General features: G+C 41.6%; 1 protein-coding gene across 1 annotated transcript; it reads right to left on the reverse strand.

Annotated features, from left to right (window-relative positions):
- Positions 1-1,214: 1,214 nt before the first annotated feature.
- Positions 1,215-12,889, reverse strand: LOC144505403 (T-cell ecto-ADP-ribosyltransferase 2-like). The gene is given in 3 exon segments (XM_078231515.1): positions 1,215-1,973; positions 8,543-8,773; positions 12,881-12,889. Coding segments are annotated over 3 exon segments (999 nt in total).
- Positions 12,890-19,136: the final 6,247 nt, after the last annotated feature.

Raw genomic sequence — 19,136 nt, forward strand, 5'->3', positions numbered from 1 at the left:
CCAGGTTCCGAGATCTGTTCGAATTTCGAAAGCCCAAAATAAATTACTGATGCAGCTTTGCAATGCTCTGTCTGTGGATCGGTAGCTTGAATCCATACTGTATCGTGTTCGCTCACTGCCACATTCTAATCAACCCTGCATCAAGTTAGCCATGATGTGGAGATGCCGGCGTTGGACTGCGGTAAACACAGTAAAAAGTCTCACAACACCAGGTTAAAGTTCACCAGGTTCATTTGTAGCAAACGCCACTAGCTTTCGGAACTGGCTGTTCCTTCGTCAGGTGGGTGGGAGAATTTGCTGCAAATAAACCTGTTGAACTTTAACCTAGTGTTGTGAGACTTCTAACTCAAGTTAGCCAGACATCTCTTTGTCTCACGCACTCACCTTCTCTATCCATTTCTCCATCTCCCGCCTACTGCTCTGCATTATGAATTGAACCAAACGTCCACATTTATTTTAACTCGCCGTTCACTTTGCACACATGAAAACATCTGTTGGCAGAGACACGTACAAATACCGACACGAACAAGTACGCAGATGTACTAAAAATGCAAAAGGAGACAAAAACGTATGTATTGTCACACACGTATGGCCAGGTTACAAAGACAAATAAGCGCCCGTTGAAGTTTGGACAAACATTAACATGTACGGTGACCGGTAGGGACTGAATTGGCATATATAGTGATAAGATTTAATTTTATACTCAAGGACGGGTGCTGACGCATACATGGACAATGACTGTCTGACACGGGAAGAATAAATGTACTTTGCTGACATCACGATGGATAGGTAGGAATATGCACGTTTACTGATACAATTGCCTCGAAACAAGTGATGAAGTCCATGGTGTTAGTTGGGATAGGTACAAAGATACACAATGCCAAGTATGAACTGGTACTAACATGAGAATGGATCAGTGCTGACACAAACAGGTACCGGGATGTTCACAAAAGCTATTGGCCGTCAAAGGCAGAGATGGGGAATTCCGTTGTAATACATAGTGACAACTACGAACAGTACACAGTAAGAGGTGGGGATAGGTGAAGACATTCAGGTCCAGGTATTAGAATTTGCAAGCAAATAATTGACACGATTTGTTATGCACCGTGACAGATTCTTATAAGCACCGCGACAATTGTTAAGCATGCCTGATCAAATATTAGCTGACTGCTCATTGGCAAAGCGATGTTAGTCATGTTGAGCTGCCTCAGAACTTAGGTTGCAGTGCATTTGCAAGATTGGGGACATTTGTTCTTTTCTCCTTTTACACTAAGTACCCCATTTTTAATTTTCACGGTCACTGTCTTGCCTTTGCACCCTACGGCTGCCAACGTAATGATCCTCATGGCCTGATTGCTTTTCTTATCGACTGTTTTCACCTCAAAAATTTCAATGGGGGGGATAAGGACCTCCGCTTCACTTTGGATGGCCGAGAATTCACTGATTGGGACACCAAGTTTGGTCTTTATTTTAAAGAGCGTGTTGCTGGATGTACTTGGATTCAAGAATCCGATCGCTACATTCTCATCAAGGGAGCTGGAGGAGAATTGCGCCAGCCGGACTGTCGTTTTCTCCTTGGCTTCGAATAGAAGCGAAACTCCCCTATAGGTGCTGGACACCTTATTTTTATTGAGCACTTGCATGGCAACAGAGAGAAGGTAATGGAAGCATTTGAAGTGGAATTTATCCCGATAGGTGGAATCAGATTTGCCGTAATTTCTCATTGCTTCGTTAAAGTCCCCATACAATGAGGACGCTTGAGTATAAGCGTGAATGGCCATTAGGTGCTCCCTTCGCAATCCAGTTGGGATTTTGGTGTTAGGTTCCACACTTATGTTTGCCTCCTTCCAAACGTTTAGATATTGTGGCATGCCAGCCCATTCCTTTTTGATATATTCACTCACTGCCTCGTCGACTTCCGGCGTCTGTTTGAATATGTAAGCGGCTGAATCTTTGGCCATATCCATTTTGATGTCCTTTTGTTCATGTTCAAAAACGAGCATTATCGCATCTGTGAAAATGAAGAGATATCCCTCTCAACTCATGTACACTGGAGGCAGAGTATCAAGTCGCTCAATGACCTTCCATAGCCTCCTAACCTCCATAACGGGACAAAACAACTAATAAATAGAGAAGTCATATCGCATCCCAACTTGGAATATCATCACAATTTTGCCTAATATCTGAACATTTTCTGCCCAAAAGTCTCCGGAAGACTTTTACATGGTGATGCAGGATGTTGCATACCATCATATACTCAGGACTGAGAAATGAAGTTAGCAATTCATTTTTACATGTTTCCACTTTTCCATTGCTGGCAACACTTACTTAGGTTAATATGGACATTTAGATTACCGTTTTTGACTTTGCAAAAAGTTATTGACACATTTGAGGTTTGGAACAGTTTTGGACAAAGAACAAAGAACAATACAGCACAGGAACAGGCCCTTCGGCCCTCCAAGCCCGAGCCGACCCCGGTCCAAACTAGACCATTCTTTTGTATCCCTCCATTCGCACTCCGAGGGAACAACATCATAAAGAATGGCAAAATATAATTTCAGAGCAAAACACGGTGTGTAGAAACTGAGTGTACCTGCTTCTTCGGGGATTTGAAAGGGAGCAGGTCACCAAAAGTGAACGTCCATTCTTTCCACTGTGAGTCAGCTGACAAAATGAGAGACAGTAAGGAGATAACTGAACCGTGAAAGAACAGCTTTCTAACTGTTTTCGGATTTCAAAGGCACAAAAGGGATACCAGGACCAGAGGGAACTATGGGAGAAATGATCATGATTGAAAGGGTGCAGAGGAGATTTACAAGGATGTTGCCTGGATTGAGTGGCATGCCTTATGAGGATAGGCTGAGGGAGCTCGGTCTTTTCTCCTTGGAGATACGTAGAATGAGGGGAGACCTAATAGAGGTATATAAGATGTTGAGAGGCATAGATCTCAAAGGCTTTTGCCCAGGATGGAAATGGCTGCTATGAGAGGACATAGGTTTAAGGTGCTGGGGAGGGTAGGTACGGGGAAATGTTAGGGGGAAGTTTTTCACACTTGGTGGTGGGCGAGTGGAATTGGCTGCCGTCAGTGGTGGTGGAGGCAAACTCAATAGGGTCTTTTAAGAGACTCCTGGATGTACATGGGACTTAATAGGATGGAGGGTTATAGATAGGTCTAAAAGGTAGTGATATGTTCGCCACAACTTGTGGGGCCGAAGGACCTGTTTCGTGCTGTAGTTTTTCTATGTTTCTATGATTAATCTAAACTGATCAACAGCAGCAGAGCGACATTGTCAGAGATGTGAATGCCAGTAAAGACCAATAAATGCTGTGGGTTTAATGGCCTATACTTCTTGTGTGGGAGTGTAGAGGCTATAGATACGGTGCCTGCATTGGTTCTGACCTTTAATAGATTCCACGATTCAAGGGTTGTCCCAAGAGATTGAACAGTAAAGCCGCCATTCACAAAATGAGGGAAGGTCAAAACATCGAAGTCAACATCAGTTACCTTGCTATCATGTGCCCGTAAAACCTTGGAAGCTACCTTCACGTAGACACTTGAACAATTCGAATATGTCAAGGCAGCGTAATTGTGGTTTGAGCAAAGGTAAATTATGTGTGAAGAGTTTATTGAAGTTGTTTCTGGATGTAACTAATAGGGTAGATAAAGTGGTACCTGTGAGTGCAATACTATTGGATTGCCAATGGAAACTCGAACGGGCGTCACAAAAAAGTTTATTGCACGAGACAAGGGTGACTGGGGATAAAACATTGGCATGGATAGACAATCGGTTTACAGAAAAATGAGAACGCATGGATTTAAAACTGGCATTTACAAGTGGAAAGCTTGCACTTCATGGAGTGATGCAACGATCTTTAGTGGGGCATCAACTATTCGCAAGCTAAATCAACTATGTGCACGTTGTGCTGAGCAATAATATTGCCATGTTCGCTGATGATATGTAGCAAAGCGATTGGTTTAGGAGGACACTAAGGTTTTACAAATTGACATAGGAAGATACACTGTGCCTGCAATAGATGTGGCACATTGGACCAAACCAATATTATTCACTTTGTTCGAATGGATAGAAAAGAGATTATTTTTTCAATGGTAACGGACTTCAAATCTTGATGTTCAGGGAACTTTTAGTGTACTAGTGCAAGGAGGTGCGTTAGGCACGTGGGCATATGGCTCTTAATGCAATGAGGCTGCATTATATAAAAAAGGCAATATTGTTGCAATTGTGCACAACCCAGCACAATTTGTTCAGGTGGAGTCCATGTGATTTCAGGAATGGCAAATTAAATGGAAATAATGTATTGAGTTTTCTATGGATATAAATGATGATGTGGATAAAGTGGAACCAGTGATTGCAATGTTATTTGGTTTTCAGTAAAATCCAGCAGACATCACTAAGATGTTTATTATGCAATGTCTCGTGGTATTGGGAGTAATATGTTGGCACGAATAGATAATTAGTTATCAAAACATAAGGAAAGAATGGCCTTCAAGCTGATATTTGCAAGAGGATAACGTGTAACTAGTGGAGTAATGCTCGGATCACTAGTGAGGGATCAGCTATTCGTAGCTTGCACAATTTTGGTCTAATTAACGCATAGGACGATATACTTGTCTTGAAGATAATGCATATTTATTCCTGCCATTATAATCAGGCAATCATTTGAATACAGCTATGTGCAGCCTTACAGGGAAAATGCAGGAGGAATACACTAAGTCTACATGAGCATTCAGAGAGCCAGTTAGGCCGGACTGTCTTCATCTGCATCGTGACTGTTCTGTGACGATATGACAACATTGCCCTTCCGTTATCGATTGACAGGATGAGAGTGTAGTCTTTGCAAACCGAATCAAAAAGCGATGATCAAATGTTCGAGAGTTTATCGAAGAGCATGTTGTCCATGCAGTTTAACAACAGTGGAGCGCTGTGGTGCTCATTGTTGAACATATTAAAGATTTATGTAAATGGATTTTTGGACTCCAGGAGAACGGTTGGATCTGGCGATCAAGGGAACACGTGGAACGAAGGCTCAATTGCAAATGTGAACTTATGGAGCAGTAATTCATTTCAGAGGGGAATATGGCCAACTACTGCGACGATATGTTATGCTGCTATGTTCTTCGATTATCGTGTTATATTCATATAGCTGCACAACATAACTTCATTGTCTGGAAAAATGTTCAGACACCTGAAGTAATGAAAGGCACACTATAAATGCAAATCACTTAATTTCCAATGAAATGTTGAAACGTCTTTCACACCAAGGGATTCGATCCACAGGACAATACGCCATGTAAACGAATCGTGGAACTGGCAGAAGATTCCTGCCTCTTACAAACGTAAATAATATAAACCAGGCAGGGGATCAAATATATATGCTGCGAGCAGTGTCATTCGCCTTCATCTGGGCTTTGACTGGGAAGTACTGCAGATATTCTTTACAGCGAAAAACAAAATTATTTCCCACATGGGAGACTAACAAAGAAAGTAACTGCACATGGACTGCAGGCCACTTTGATGAAGTGGATCTAAATTGGCTCAGTAGTAGAAGATAGAGGGTGAAGACAGAGGGCTGCTTCAGTGACTGGGATCAGTGTCTTTTGGCGTACAACAGTGAACTGTGCTTGGTCCTCTCTCATTTGTCATTTATATAAATGACATAGATGACTAAATGGAGGGGGTGAGGGGGCAGAATTAGTAAGTTTGCGGATGACACAAATACTGGCCGGGTTCTTTACAGTGAGGTCGAGATTCGTGAGCTAAAAGAAGATATAGATCGGATTGTCAAATGGGCAGATGAGTGGCAGATGGAGTTTAATCCTGAGAAGTGTGAGGTGATACAGTTTGGAAGGAATAATTTGTGGAGGAAGTATTCATTGAATGTTATGACTCTTGCAGGTGCTGTGGATAGCTGGACATTGACACATCTGTACACAGATCTCTCAAAATGTTCAGACATGTTAGCAGGGTGGTGAGTAAGTCATATTAATGTCACTTAACCTTTATTAATCGAGGCATAGATTACAAAAGCAGGGAAGCCATGTTGGAGCTCTGCCGAACGTTGTTGAAGCTACAGCGAGAGTACTTTGTTCAGCACTGGTGGCCACATTTTACGAATGATTGCACTAAAGAAGGTGCAGAGGAAGTTCACGAGAATTCTACATGGGATGGAACATTTAAGTTATGAACAGGGACTGGATCGGCTTGGGCTGTTTGCGGTGGAGCAGAGAAAATTGAGAGGCGACATGATCAAGTTGTAAAGGTTCATGTGGTCCATGGACAGTGACAATAATTAGGTTTTGTTACCCTCAGTTGAAGAGTAGTTCACGAGGGGACATAAGCTCATGGCGATGATAGAGCTTTAGGGGTATGCGAGGAAAGAACTTCACCCAAAGGCAATATGAAGAAATGGTTTGAAACAGGTGTTCAAATGGTGTTTTTATATGGTAACTATAGCTGAATGTTTTGGAACCACGTCAGATGTAACTAATATGTTAAGCAAAAGCCTCAAGAGCGACATCACTAAATGCTAATCTTGTCAATACAGCAATCGACCGTGATCAGAGAAGTGTTAATTGAAATTGCAGTGGAAGAATGATTGGTAGTCAATCCTAAAACACAATTCAGTCAATAATTGAAAGACAATTAATTCATAGGACTTAAGCAAAGAGCAGGAAAGTTGCTGTAAAGAGAATCCATGCAAGTCAATCAGTTCTGACAAAGAAGTGCAGTGACAGACGGAGTCGAATTGATGGTATGTTGAGATACTTGTCTTAGATATAAAACACTAACTTTTGAAACTCACAAATTTGATTGATTTTTTTTGAGGAGGTAACTAACTGTGTCGATGAAGGTAGAGCAATTGATGTCATACACAAGGATTTTAGTAAGGCGTTTGATTATGTCCCCCACGGTCGTCTCATGAAGAAAGTAAGGAGGTATGGGATAGAGGGAAACTTGGCCGATTGCTAAGTAACTGGCTATCTCATAGAAGACAGAGGGTGGTGGTGGATGGAAAATTTTCAGTCTGGAGACCAGTTACCAGCTGCGTACCACAAGGATCAGTGCTGGGTCCGCCGCTATTTGTGAATTTTATAAATGACTTGGAGGAGGGGGTTGAAGGGTGGATCAGTTAATTTGCGGATGACACCAAGATTGGTGGAGTAGTAGATGAGGTGGAGGGCTGTTGTAGGCTGCAAAGATACATTGATAGGATGCAGTTCTGGGCCGCAAAATGGCAGATGGCGTTTAACCCTGATAAGTACGAGGTGATTCATTTTGGTAGGACAAATTTAAATGCGGATTACAGGGTCAAAGGTAGGGTTCTGAGGAATATGGAGGAACAGAGAGATCTTGGGGTTCATATCCACAGATCTCTGAAGGTTGGCACTCAAGTGGATAGAGCCGTGAAGAAGGCCTATAGTGTGTTAGCGTTTATTAACAGGGGGTTTGAGTTTAAGAGCCGTGGGGTTATGCTGCAACTGTCCAGGACCTTGGTGAGACCACATTTGGAATATTGTGTGCAGTTCTGGCCACCTCACTATAAGAAGGATGTGGAAGCACTGGAAAGAGTGCAAAGGAGATTTACTAGGATGCTGCCTGGTTTGGAGGGTAGGTCTTATGGGGAAAGGTTGAGGGAGCTAGGGCTTTTCTCTTTGGAGCGGAGGAGTTTGAGAGGCGACTTAATTGAGGTTTATACGATGAGAAGGGGATAGATAGAGTGGACATTCAGAGACTATTTCCTCGGGTGGATGTAGCTGTTACTCGGGGTCATAACTATAAGGTTCGTGGTGGAAGATATAGGAAGGTTCTACGAGGTAGGTTCTTTACACAGAGAGTGGTTGGGGTGTGGAATGGATTGCCTGCTGTGATAGTGGAGTCGGACACTTTAGGGACTTTCAAGCGGTTATTGGATAGGCACATGGAGCACAGTGGAATGATAGGGAGTGGGATAGCTTGATCTTGGTTTCGGAAAAGGTTCGGCACAACATCGTGGGCCGAAGGGCCTGTACTGTGCTGTACTGTTCTATGTTCTATGAAATTCTGAAGTGAATCTGGCGGGTCAAAGAGCTTTGAGTATCATGTATGCAATTCGGAAAGGACTAGTTCACATGTGGGAACAATAATCAAATACTTTTTGCGTGTTGGCCCATCTTTAGCAATGCACAACATTTCAGGAATGTACTTGGGAAGAACGACCTCACGCAAAGTTCAGTAGAGAGCAATAATTTACTCCGAGTATGCTGCCTGTATTCAGGGTGTTTTGACATTATCAGGATTGTCAAATATTATGATTGACACATAGAGCGTGTCAGGTCTCCATGAGGGAATCAAATACATAAAACGCTCAAGGGGCTGAACTTTCGCTTCCTGTTATTAGGGAAAACGGTATAACAATCTAATCGTCTACTCTGCCACTGCGTAGCAAGTTTCAGAATCAGCAGAATGGCCTCTTTCTGCCCTCAATCAGTCTACATTTGAAATTGTCTTAGGTTTCTGCTTTCTCACGCAGCTGCAGAAGAAATTTACTTGCCTGGTGATTGAAATGCAGAATTACAATACTTACTGCCCAACGACAGAGTAAGAATCACGATGTTAGCTAAAAGGTGCATTGCGCCTTTGTTCTGGTAACTCATGATGGAACCCTGAAGAGCAATTGCTGTCCCTTCAAATTCTGGTCGTTGAGCTTTATTTAACTGCGTTGTTGGCCCGTAGTCTGATGGCGTCAGTCCCGCAATCAATGAATCCCAATGAACCTGAAACAAAATAAACAAGATAATTGGTCATGTCCATTGGCTGAGATAGAATCATGGAATGATGTAGCACAAAACGGGGCAACTCGAAACCTCGTGCCTGTACTTTGCTCCTAAGCAGCTATCCAAATCACTGCAAATCCCCCTCTATATCTCGTTATTAATACATTCATTTCTGTATTTGCATAATTTCCTTGCAATTCTGATTGTAAATCTATTTGCTCCACCCTTCCAAAGCAGGAATTCCAGATTACAAAAACTCGCTGTGTAATAAAATACTTTTCTCCTGGCAGTACTGACTCTTCAGCCACTTGTTTTCAATGTCTGTGCTTTGCATTCAATTTTTCTGCCAGTGCAATTAATTTCCACGTTCATTATGCATCGAAACGCATCGCCCCTCGCCGATTCTTCTCTAAACTATTGGTTCTCCTTACCATATTTCGTCCTCCTATCCTTGGATCGAAGGCAAATTTGGCAGCAATTCATGAGTCCCTTCGAACATTTTGTTTAAATAGAGATTGTGAAGTGTTAATACCATAGTTTTTTTCCCTCCTCAAGTTTCAATTTCCCAATCTGGAAATGAACAATTTAGTCTGATTCACTGCATCCTCTATGTTAGCCAATTATTTGCCTTTGCGATGATCATGAACTCTGAGTTTTTATTATAATGTTTTTCTCTGGCAACTTAGCAAATGTCTTTTGGAAATCCATCTCCACACTTGCTTGTTCTTCCTTTTTTATTAAGCTTATTGCATACTGAAAAACACCGAATATGTTCATATTTTAAATAATAATTGATTTAACTAAACGTTTGACTGTTCCTGGTTTTATCTGGACTTCTCCTGCTATTTCTTTCTTCATAATGCATTATAAATTTTGCCAACGACATTGGTTAAATGAATGTTTCCTGCTTTCCATTCATCTCCTTTCCCGAACAGAAGGGTAACATTTGCCTGTGCTTTAGTTTTCAATTTGCAGTGGTTTTCCCGATTATAAAAAATATATAAAAATTAATAAAACACGCATCACGCTTCTGATATATTTGTAGCCATTGTGCTTGGTAACCAGCGATGCAAACAAGCAGGTCCCAGGGGCTGATTATTCATTAGGCACTTTTGATATCCCAGTATCGGATGTACAACCTGCTATTAAACGTTCAGTTTCAAAGGGCAATGCGATGTCTATTTGAAGGAGAAAACACTTTTCGGGATCCGAGGCCACAGAAGCCGATGACTGAACGAATGTAATACCTTTTGGCATTGTTATGATTTCTGAAAAATCATGGACTTTAAAGATCCTGAATGAAAAAAAATAGAGCAGCAGCATAATTCACTTCGTGACTCTTTTGGCATTTTCATGGTAAAAAAAATCCATTGTCTTCTAATCAATTCGCGGGATATTCTCTGTCAAGTAGCACAGAATCTTGTTTGAACATTAACCATAGTTTTCCTATAATCAAAATTCCAGAGTGCATGGAAATATGAAAAACCGACACGAATGCCCATAAAGGGGGCCGTTTTGGGTTAAAACGTTTCAACTGAAATTGCGTGCCTGCATTCTGCTTATTCGGAGCGTGACTACAGGCAGCCTTCCATCATGAAGACCAAAGTGTGACTTAATGAGTTAGAGACAGGTGCCACTGTGGATTTTTCGGTAATCTTTTAAAATCCCTCCAGGGTCTCTTTCTTCGCGTTTCTGCAATGTTACGAGCCTCAGAAGACTCCAAGGCCACTAACCTTCTACAATTCTGGACCTTATATGCTGCCGCTTGTTAACCATAGCGTCTGCGATTACATAAACCTCCAGGATTATGTCATCGCACCCATTGTGGGAAATAAATATTGATTCCCACTTTTTGATTCAGGGAGCAGTCCTCGAGAATCAGTTCAGACGCTTGTAAAAGATTCCTCAAATGCAGGAAGGTTTTTAAGTGTGCTCATGATATCGCCACTTGTGGTTTTCCTATTACCTGACATGTGTGACGTCTCCAACGAAATTCAATCACACTTTTATGGAGACCGAGCCAATAAAAATGCTTTGCATTTTAGCACGAATTTTCCGGATCAAATTAACTCTTGCTGGTTACGCATGTGCCATACACGGCACCTCCCTTCTATTACTCACTGGTAATACAAGTTGATGAACTTCTGCCCATTTTTCATCTGCATCAATAAGTTAAGGTCGCCATTTCCTCATAAGTACATAATTTTTGAGGTTATAACATTCTGGTGTGCACTCAGATTCTTCTTCCATGTCTGCTCTTTGAAACAGCTGTTTTATCTCCATATATTTCTTTTGTAATCCTGTCAATATTCCTGGACTAAAAACTATCATTTCATCTTCTATCTGTTCTTGTTATCTTTCAACCCTCCGATCAAAAATGTTCTCTGATAATTGAAGTCCAGCTGCTTTAGCTCTATTATTTGACTTCTCCTCTTGTATTAACCTCTGGCTTTCTGATCTTGTTACCACACAATCAGGAAAAGTCCCAGAATATCTTTCCTTTAACAGTTCAGTTGTTTCATTTTGCACTGGCTTTTAAAATACATTAGGCGTCACTCCCTCCTGCGATCCAGCTACACTGTTACCCGAGATAAACTGTATTCGTGGAATATATACTTTCTCTATTGTCCCTTCCAGCACTTCAACACATTTCATCAGAACTCTCCAACCTCAACTTATGTAGTGGGACACTACTCTTCTCAGCCTGAATTCCACATATCACCATCTTTTCTGGCAATTCTCCTTCTAAACTACATCACTCCTCATATCTTACCATTAGGTATTTAAGTTATCCCATATCTCTTATGATTGTAACTTCTTTAACTACTGCTCCTGGTACATATGGGTGGCCGTTCCCACACAAGTAAATTATTTGAATTGATCTGGCATTTTTGTCAATGACACCCTGATCATGCTGTACAGTCCTTTTCACCTCTTTACCTTCAACGGGTTTACTTTACCTCTTCAACAATGCCGATTAGCTTACCTATTTTACCATAACTGCCGTTCCAGAGCTTTTCTTAAATCACAAACACTGTGACTTTGTGTCTCCTACGTTATTGCAGTGAAAATATCTGACTTTTTTATTTCTCTTCCACCCTCATGCATTTCCTTTTCAAAATCAGGAAGACTACATTCACCTGCTCGCATGAGATCCGACTTGCCTTTCCCCGTTAAAAGGTATCTTTTCCTGAATCTAAAACTGGTGGCGGAAACGCAAATTCGATTTATGAACTGGTTCGTAATCATCTGCTACTTCTGTTGCAAAACTCGCAGTTTTAATCTTCTATTCCTCCACATGACTTCTCATGTCTGGTCCATTTTCAACGTCCTGCTCCACCTGTCAAATTGACATTGTTTGATCCTTTCATACTCCCTACAAGTTTGGCCAGGTTCCTTCCTTAGATATCTAACCCATCGTCTCTAGGCTTTTGACACTTGCTTGTATGATCTCGGAGAGGATTCTCGGTATGATCTCGGGTGGATTCTCGGAGGCTTTTTCCCAGGGCTGAAGTGGCTGCTACGTGAGGACATAGGTTTAAGGTGCTGGGGAGGAGGTACAGAGGAGATGTCAGGAGCAGGTTTTTCACTCAGAGGGTGGTGGTTGAGTGGAATCGGCTGCCGTCAGTGGTGGTGGAGGCAAACCCGATAGGGTCTTTTAAGAGACTTCTGAATGAGTACATGGAACTTAATAGGATTGACGGTTATAGGTAAGCCTATATATAAGCCTAGGTAGGTAGGGACATGACCGGCACAACTTGTGGGCCGAATGGCCTGTTTGTGCTGTATTTTTTCTATGTTCTATGTTCTATCTTAAGATGGTTTTTTGCACTTCATTCTCATTCTCAGATAGCTCCTTTGATCGTGATGCAAACACCTCACTAGCTCTACCTACCAACTTTGTTTGAATCAAAAATACCCACATAATCAGTGGACCATTTGTTTTGTTACATCTTCAAATGAATTGAAAAAAAATATCCTAAATCCTTCTCGTCAAACATTGGCAAACAATTGGGCATATTTAAACAGATTCCAACCAGATCTTTCAGTCTGATGGGTTCAGTCTCCCTCAATATCGTCATCACTGGTCTCAGACTTTATCTTTACCTGCGCCATTGTGAGTTGACGTTCATACGTCAGTCCCAGTTTCTGATGCTCATTCTCTCCTTCGTTCTTTTTTCCTCCACTAGGATTATTATGTCCCTGCTTTTTTCCCTTGCCTGTAATTCAAGCAGTTTCCATTCAATTTTTTTGGAGACCCTCTCTCTCTCTCCCGTGCGTTTTCCACTCTCTCCCTTTCGCTGCTTCTGATTCAATCTATTTTATTTGAAAAGTACTGCTAGCATTGTACATTGAATTCAATTGTGTTTCTGGCAACTGTAAATGCTGAATTATCACTCCAATTATCTCCGCCTTCCGCACGCTTGCAGATTATTTGCCAATTCCAAAAGCTTTGCTTTGGCCACCTATTTTAAACTACCCTGAGTGACGTCGTCCATTCCTAGGAACATTTTGGCCACTGACGGAGCCATTATTCCACAAGGCAATCCCTATTTAAACCAACCGAATGCAAAAGTTGAAAAGAAAAGACAAATATAATCACCACTCACTGTGTTTGAGTCCCATAATCCTTAACCAAACAACGATTAAAGATTATAATCCCGCAATGAGTCCTCAGTTTGTTCAGTACAAGATCATAAACTACAAGTTAGTTTATGTACTTGGCCGAGACCTTAACTTTGATCTTTGGTTTTGGCATTACGTTAGACATTAGGTGTTACACTCCAGGGATAATTCAAGTGATCCACGGGGAAGTTATATAAAAATAAACTATATTCAAGAATGCAAAAAAAACCAACTGGCATCAGTTTTACCAATGAAAAACTTAAAAATGACGACATACAATGCTTAACAGCAAGCTATCTCGATTGCTCCAATTCACAGTGAATTCAAGAGAGACATGAATCCTTTCTGTAAACCAGCCAGCACAGACACCAACTGTGCTTACATGATGCCTGATTACAGCATTTTAACACTTCTAGACAAAGATTCAAACAGCAAATCTCAAAGAGGGGCATATCCTCAAAACACCAAACTGAACAGAATTATCACTCGTCACTGGCAGCTACCAGTCTCCAGACTTCAGAGAGGGAAAATGAGAAGCACTCCGCTCTCGCAGCGAAAACAAATCTAAGCTTGAATATTCTGTCCAAACACAGCTTCAGCCCGTCACATGGCAATAACTGCCGATCATCCAAATCAAGACCCACTCTGCACAATCCCAATGGAACAAGAAGAACCGCAGTACATAACTAGTTCAGAGTATAACCGACATTCTAGCAAGTTAATACAATTATGCTGCTGCAGTGACAAAACGGGATGTCGGTTGTAGACAGAGAGCACCAATAAAAAGGAAGGGACAGCTGGTAACATGCTGCCCAGAACATGATTTAAAAAAACAATTCTTAACGTCTCAGTATCACCTCAAATAGAGAGGCGCCAATCACTTTGATCGAGTTTATAATAACCTTGCCTAATATCCCCTGGTGACACGTTGTGAAATCGTGTCTCAATAATATTCCTGTGAAACAGATTGGATCGATTGACCATTAGAAAAAACAATGCAATTTCTTTGTGTTGCCAATACACTCGAATAACTTTCATCACCTCTGGAAACGAAACTTGTACTCTTACTTGCCCCCATTTTGCCGTTTCTTCCCTGTAACTCTCAGTCTCAATCTCTCTCTCTCTCTGCATTGTACTGCCTTTTTCGATATTGCCCATCATCGTACTGTCTAATTTTCGTTAATTCTGATTTTGTTTGTGAGTGTCTCTGTGGGCTGCGTCTGTGTCTGTGTGCACATGTATGTGTGTACGTATTTTTGTTCACATTGTCTTTTGTTACTCTCGACGAAAATGAAGGGTAGTAGAGAATGACGGGATCAATGCATAAGTGACTCTCTTAGCATTTCTTACTTGTAAATTTATAGCGACATCTTAAGCAATGTTTATTAGCTCCATAGACTTCTTCTCTGTGAATATATTTGCTGTTGTGGCATTTTTCAAATTGATGGGATCCTAAATTCCCTGTGAAGATTATCAGGTAAGAATTGTACGGCTCCCAAAGAATCAATCACAGCTTCTATGGATGGTTGTGCTTACATGAAGTAAGTGCGTTCATGCCAATGCAATCCATCGCATACCCCACCACCCCGCTCAAAAAAGATTCCTTATTGAGATGTGCACACTGTTGCGAACTTTGCAATAATTAAATGTTTTCTAAAGTACAAAACACATTTGAAGGAAGCTATAAATTAGATCAATTAACGTAAAATCATAGCAACATTCAAAGAGCTTTTGCTGGGAGGGCGGAGGAGCGGTCGTAACCAGCGGAGTGACAGGTTAATCCTTCTTCCTCTCTCTGACCATGGAGTACAGCACGTGCAGTCATTTCACCCGTATGAATCTGATTTTAAAAATGACATGAAGACAAAATTTGCTTCCTCGTTCTCTTGAAGCACACAAACAATGGGTGATTCACTAACCTTTGTTTTCGGAAGTTGTGTTCATATCAACGGCAAAGAGCACTTGCCCCCATCCCCAACTCCACTTTCTCTCTATCCTATTCACCCTTTCTTATCTCACACTTCCTGTCTATATTTCTCCCTGCCCTCCCACTAACTATCTTTTTTCTCACTCTCTTTCTCTCTTTTCCGTTCCTTCTTTTCTTTTTACGACTCTTGAAATCCCTCTCTTTCTGTCTCTGATCCTACATTTATCTCTCGTTCCTTACCTTCCTTGTCTTTATCCCTCTCTGATCACCATCTCTCTCTGTCTTTGTCCCTTCCCCACTCTGATTCCCATTGTGGTTAAACATTACTTTATTTTTTTTCCAAGCACCCAACTCAGTTTCTCTCTCCATTTCACCTTGATTTACCCTTTCCCTCATTTTTCTCTTTCTCATCCTTGAATTTCGAATCTCTCCTTCTCACCGCCGACCCCCCCCCCCCCCCGCCCCCCCCCCCCCCCCCCCCCCCACTCTCTCTCTCTCTCTCTCTCCCTCTGTTGCAAGGGAACCAGTTTGTGCAGGAACATTAACTGATTCAGCAAAATATAACTTCCCTCTCCATGTTGATGAGTGCCTGTTCAATCGCACTCCCAGAATGAAACAGCTTTAGTGAGTGACATAGTCCTATATTCAGTCACAAATGAAACAAATAGATCTAGAGCTATTAGATAGTTACACGGGTAAGATGGGTATGGAGGGATATGGGCCAAGTGCGGGCAATTGGGACTAGCTTAGGGGTTTTAAAAAAAGAGTGGCATGGACAAGTTAAGTTGCAGTGCCTGCTTTCATGCTGTAAACCTGTATGACTCTATGACTCTAGATGCTAATGAGCTTACGTGGGACTCCTAGTGGTTCCATCACTAGAATTGTCACGACTTATAATTTAGTGCCACTAGATTCGATTTATCCTGATGCTGTTGACTGATTGGTTCATTGCTTCACAGCAAGCGTTCAGATTACGTTTGGGGCAAGCAGTGCATTTGGGAGATGAGGTTTTGAGGAATTAATTGATATGCCTGTTGCTTCATTGCTTGCAGTTGTGCCCTCTATACCAGCAATGCTCATAGGCTGAAATGGAAACGCAAAGAAAGAGATACAGCTAATACATACATTTGAAGTTTAGTCACTATTCTCTCCTACGAAAAATATTGGATTAGGTTCCATTAAAACACCCATGCATAGGTACACCAGAACCTCATTTTGCCCTTGGAACTCTTCCAACGGTTGAATGCCAATTGTTGATCCGAATCCTAACCCCATGATCGCACTTCTGCTCTCTATCTCTCAGTAGCCTGCCAAATGTGCCTTCTCTCAACGGCTGTGCACCGACTCTCTGACACTTCATCCTACTGCCCACTGGAACATGGCACGTGTGCTGAACATCAAATGATTGTCTCCAGAATCGTCATTGACCTCATCACCACTGGCAAACTTCCCTCTACAGCTTCCAATCTCAATGCCCTTACCCTCGCACAGCCCTCTTCTACTTCCTACCCAAAACCCCTAAGCGGGACTGCCCTGATAGACCCAGCGGATCAGCCGGTTTCCATCTGAACTGAACTCATTTCTGTCTGTCCAGGCTCCATTCATACTCTTCTCCAGCCTATTTCCATATGCATTCACAATTCATCTGATGCCCTACGTCATATCCACAATGTCCAGTTGCCTGGCACGTAATGTCTCCACTTCACTATAGATATTCATTCCCTCGACAACCCCTTATCCTCATTCGTGTCTCAGAGCTATCTGCGTCTTCCCCTGGCAGAAGTCAGAGCCATTTGGGTCTGCTACCAATCCCCTGCGCCAAACATAACTCCCACTCAAATATCTCTGCTTCGAAATAGCTTACTCCATGCAAAGAAAATGTGCATCCATGGGTATTTGCATGTGCCCAACTAGTACTTATCCTTCTTGTTGGACATGTAGACAATTTCTGTTTCCAGTTCTACTCAGGCCTTCTCCCACAGCTCATTACATCAAATAGGATTTTGGTGCTGTTTCGTACTCTTGTCCGGACTTGGGGAAAACATTTTGACGTTGTTTCCAAATTCCATCATTTTCTCCCTTCATTTGATATGCTTCCAACACTTTTGTTTTGTGAATTCAACTCTCTCTCCATATTTCCAGCCATAGATCTACCATCAATATTCTTTTCAAATCGACTAACTCCATTCCATTCTCGTAGTTTCTCTATCTGCACCTTACCTGTTCAAATTATGTCATTCATATGCCTTTCCACGTTTCCAAAATTGTGGATAGGGTGCTGTGCCCTATCAGTGGCCCAACCAGTATCTTATACATTTGTCTGAATGGCAAAGTGCCTATTGAAAGACCACATTGATTATTGTTTACCCAGTTGTTCCCCACAGCTTATTGTATCTTTCCTATATTCTGAACTTTCATCGGTGATATTCCCTGCAAGATAATGGTGTTGAAAATATTACCTGCTCCATCGATTGAATCCTTAATTGTCATTTTCTCCTGTAATAGAATCGGGTGTAGCATTCATTTTGACAATGTTTCCAGTACAGACTAAAAACAGGCTAAGCATGTACTTGAGCAATGTAAACTTACCACAGTGAAGAATGCAGCTAATCGACAAAATGCTCTTTACCTTCAAATAGAGAACTAACCTATTGCTGCCCCAATGTTGCAGTGTGAGAGATGCAGCACATGTTCACTTAATTTAAGCAGAATTCGAGCTTTCCTGATAAGATATCTACTGTCGTCACCTGGTGATTGGTTACGTAACAAAAATACGTTGACAGAATTATCAGATAATTTTTGTGTGGCAAGGTGAGGAAATCGGAAGCAAAGGGCACTCGAGATCTTTGCTACCTATTGCCAAAACTTTGGTTTTTAAATGTATTACATTACTTATTATATGAACAGGAAGTTCTATCAAATTGTAGCAAAATTTCTTGCTTTAACATTCTTCTAAATGTAGAATGAAGGAAAACATCCAAGTACAACCTGGATCAGTCTAATGTACAGGAGCTGGTTATTTATGCTACCACTCGAATGATGGATTGTTTAGGAGCATGGTTCAGGACCCCCTTTCCAGCATTGGATCTGGCACCAAATCCAACTGAAAGAGACTAATTGTCACTATCGCTTCCTTCCAAATGTCCCACACGTCGCTTTGGGGAATGATTTCTGAAATGATCAGGTTTGCATTGTCGATGCAGATTCAAATTCTGCATCACAGAACAAAGAAAAAAGTTTACTTTGCTTTCTGTGGTGTTATGTAGCTAATTTATTTACAACTATGCTTTCATTCGGAACTTGACTGCATCACATCGTGGATACCCATCTGGTTCACTCATATCCTTTCGGGAAGGAAATCTGCTGTCCTTACCTGATCTGGCCTACATATGACTTCAGAGCCACAATAATGAGGTTGACTCTCAACTGCCGTCGGGCAAATAGGGTTGGGCAATAAATGCTGGCCAGTCAGCGACGCCCATGTCCCATGAATGAAGAAAAAATAATAAGTGAATGGAAGGACTTTAATTGCCGATGGAATCTTACTGGGCAGAAGAGAAGACAGACCGTCCACACAAGCAAATAGCGCAGATTTGTTTCTGAGTTGTAAGGAAGGAACATGAACACCCTAACAATTTCAACGACTTGACATCTAAATATTTTATCAGAATGATCTGGCAGGATTTGCTGTGGTGTGGTTGACTCATATAGGAAACAGATCGATCGAGGGCGAGAGAGAGATCGAGGTCGGGAGTTACAGCTATGTGGGCAGAAAGATGAAGGCATATATCTGAAACTATAAAATAGAAT

Source organism: Mustelus asterias, chromosome 16 (genome assembly GCF_964213995.1).
Source record: "Mustelus asterias chromosome 16, sMusAst1.hap1.1, whole genome shotgun sequence".
NCBI classification, from domain to species: Eukaryota; Metazoa; Chordata; class Chondrichthyes; order Carcharhiniformes; family Triakidae; genus Mustelus; species Mustelus asterias.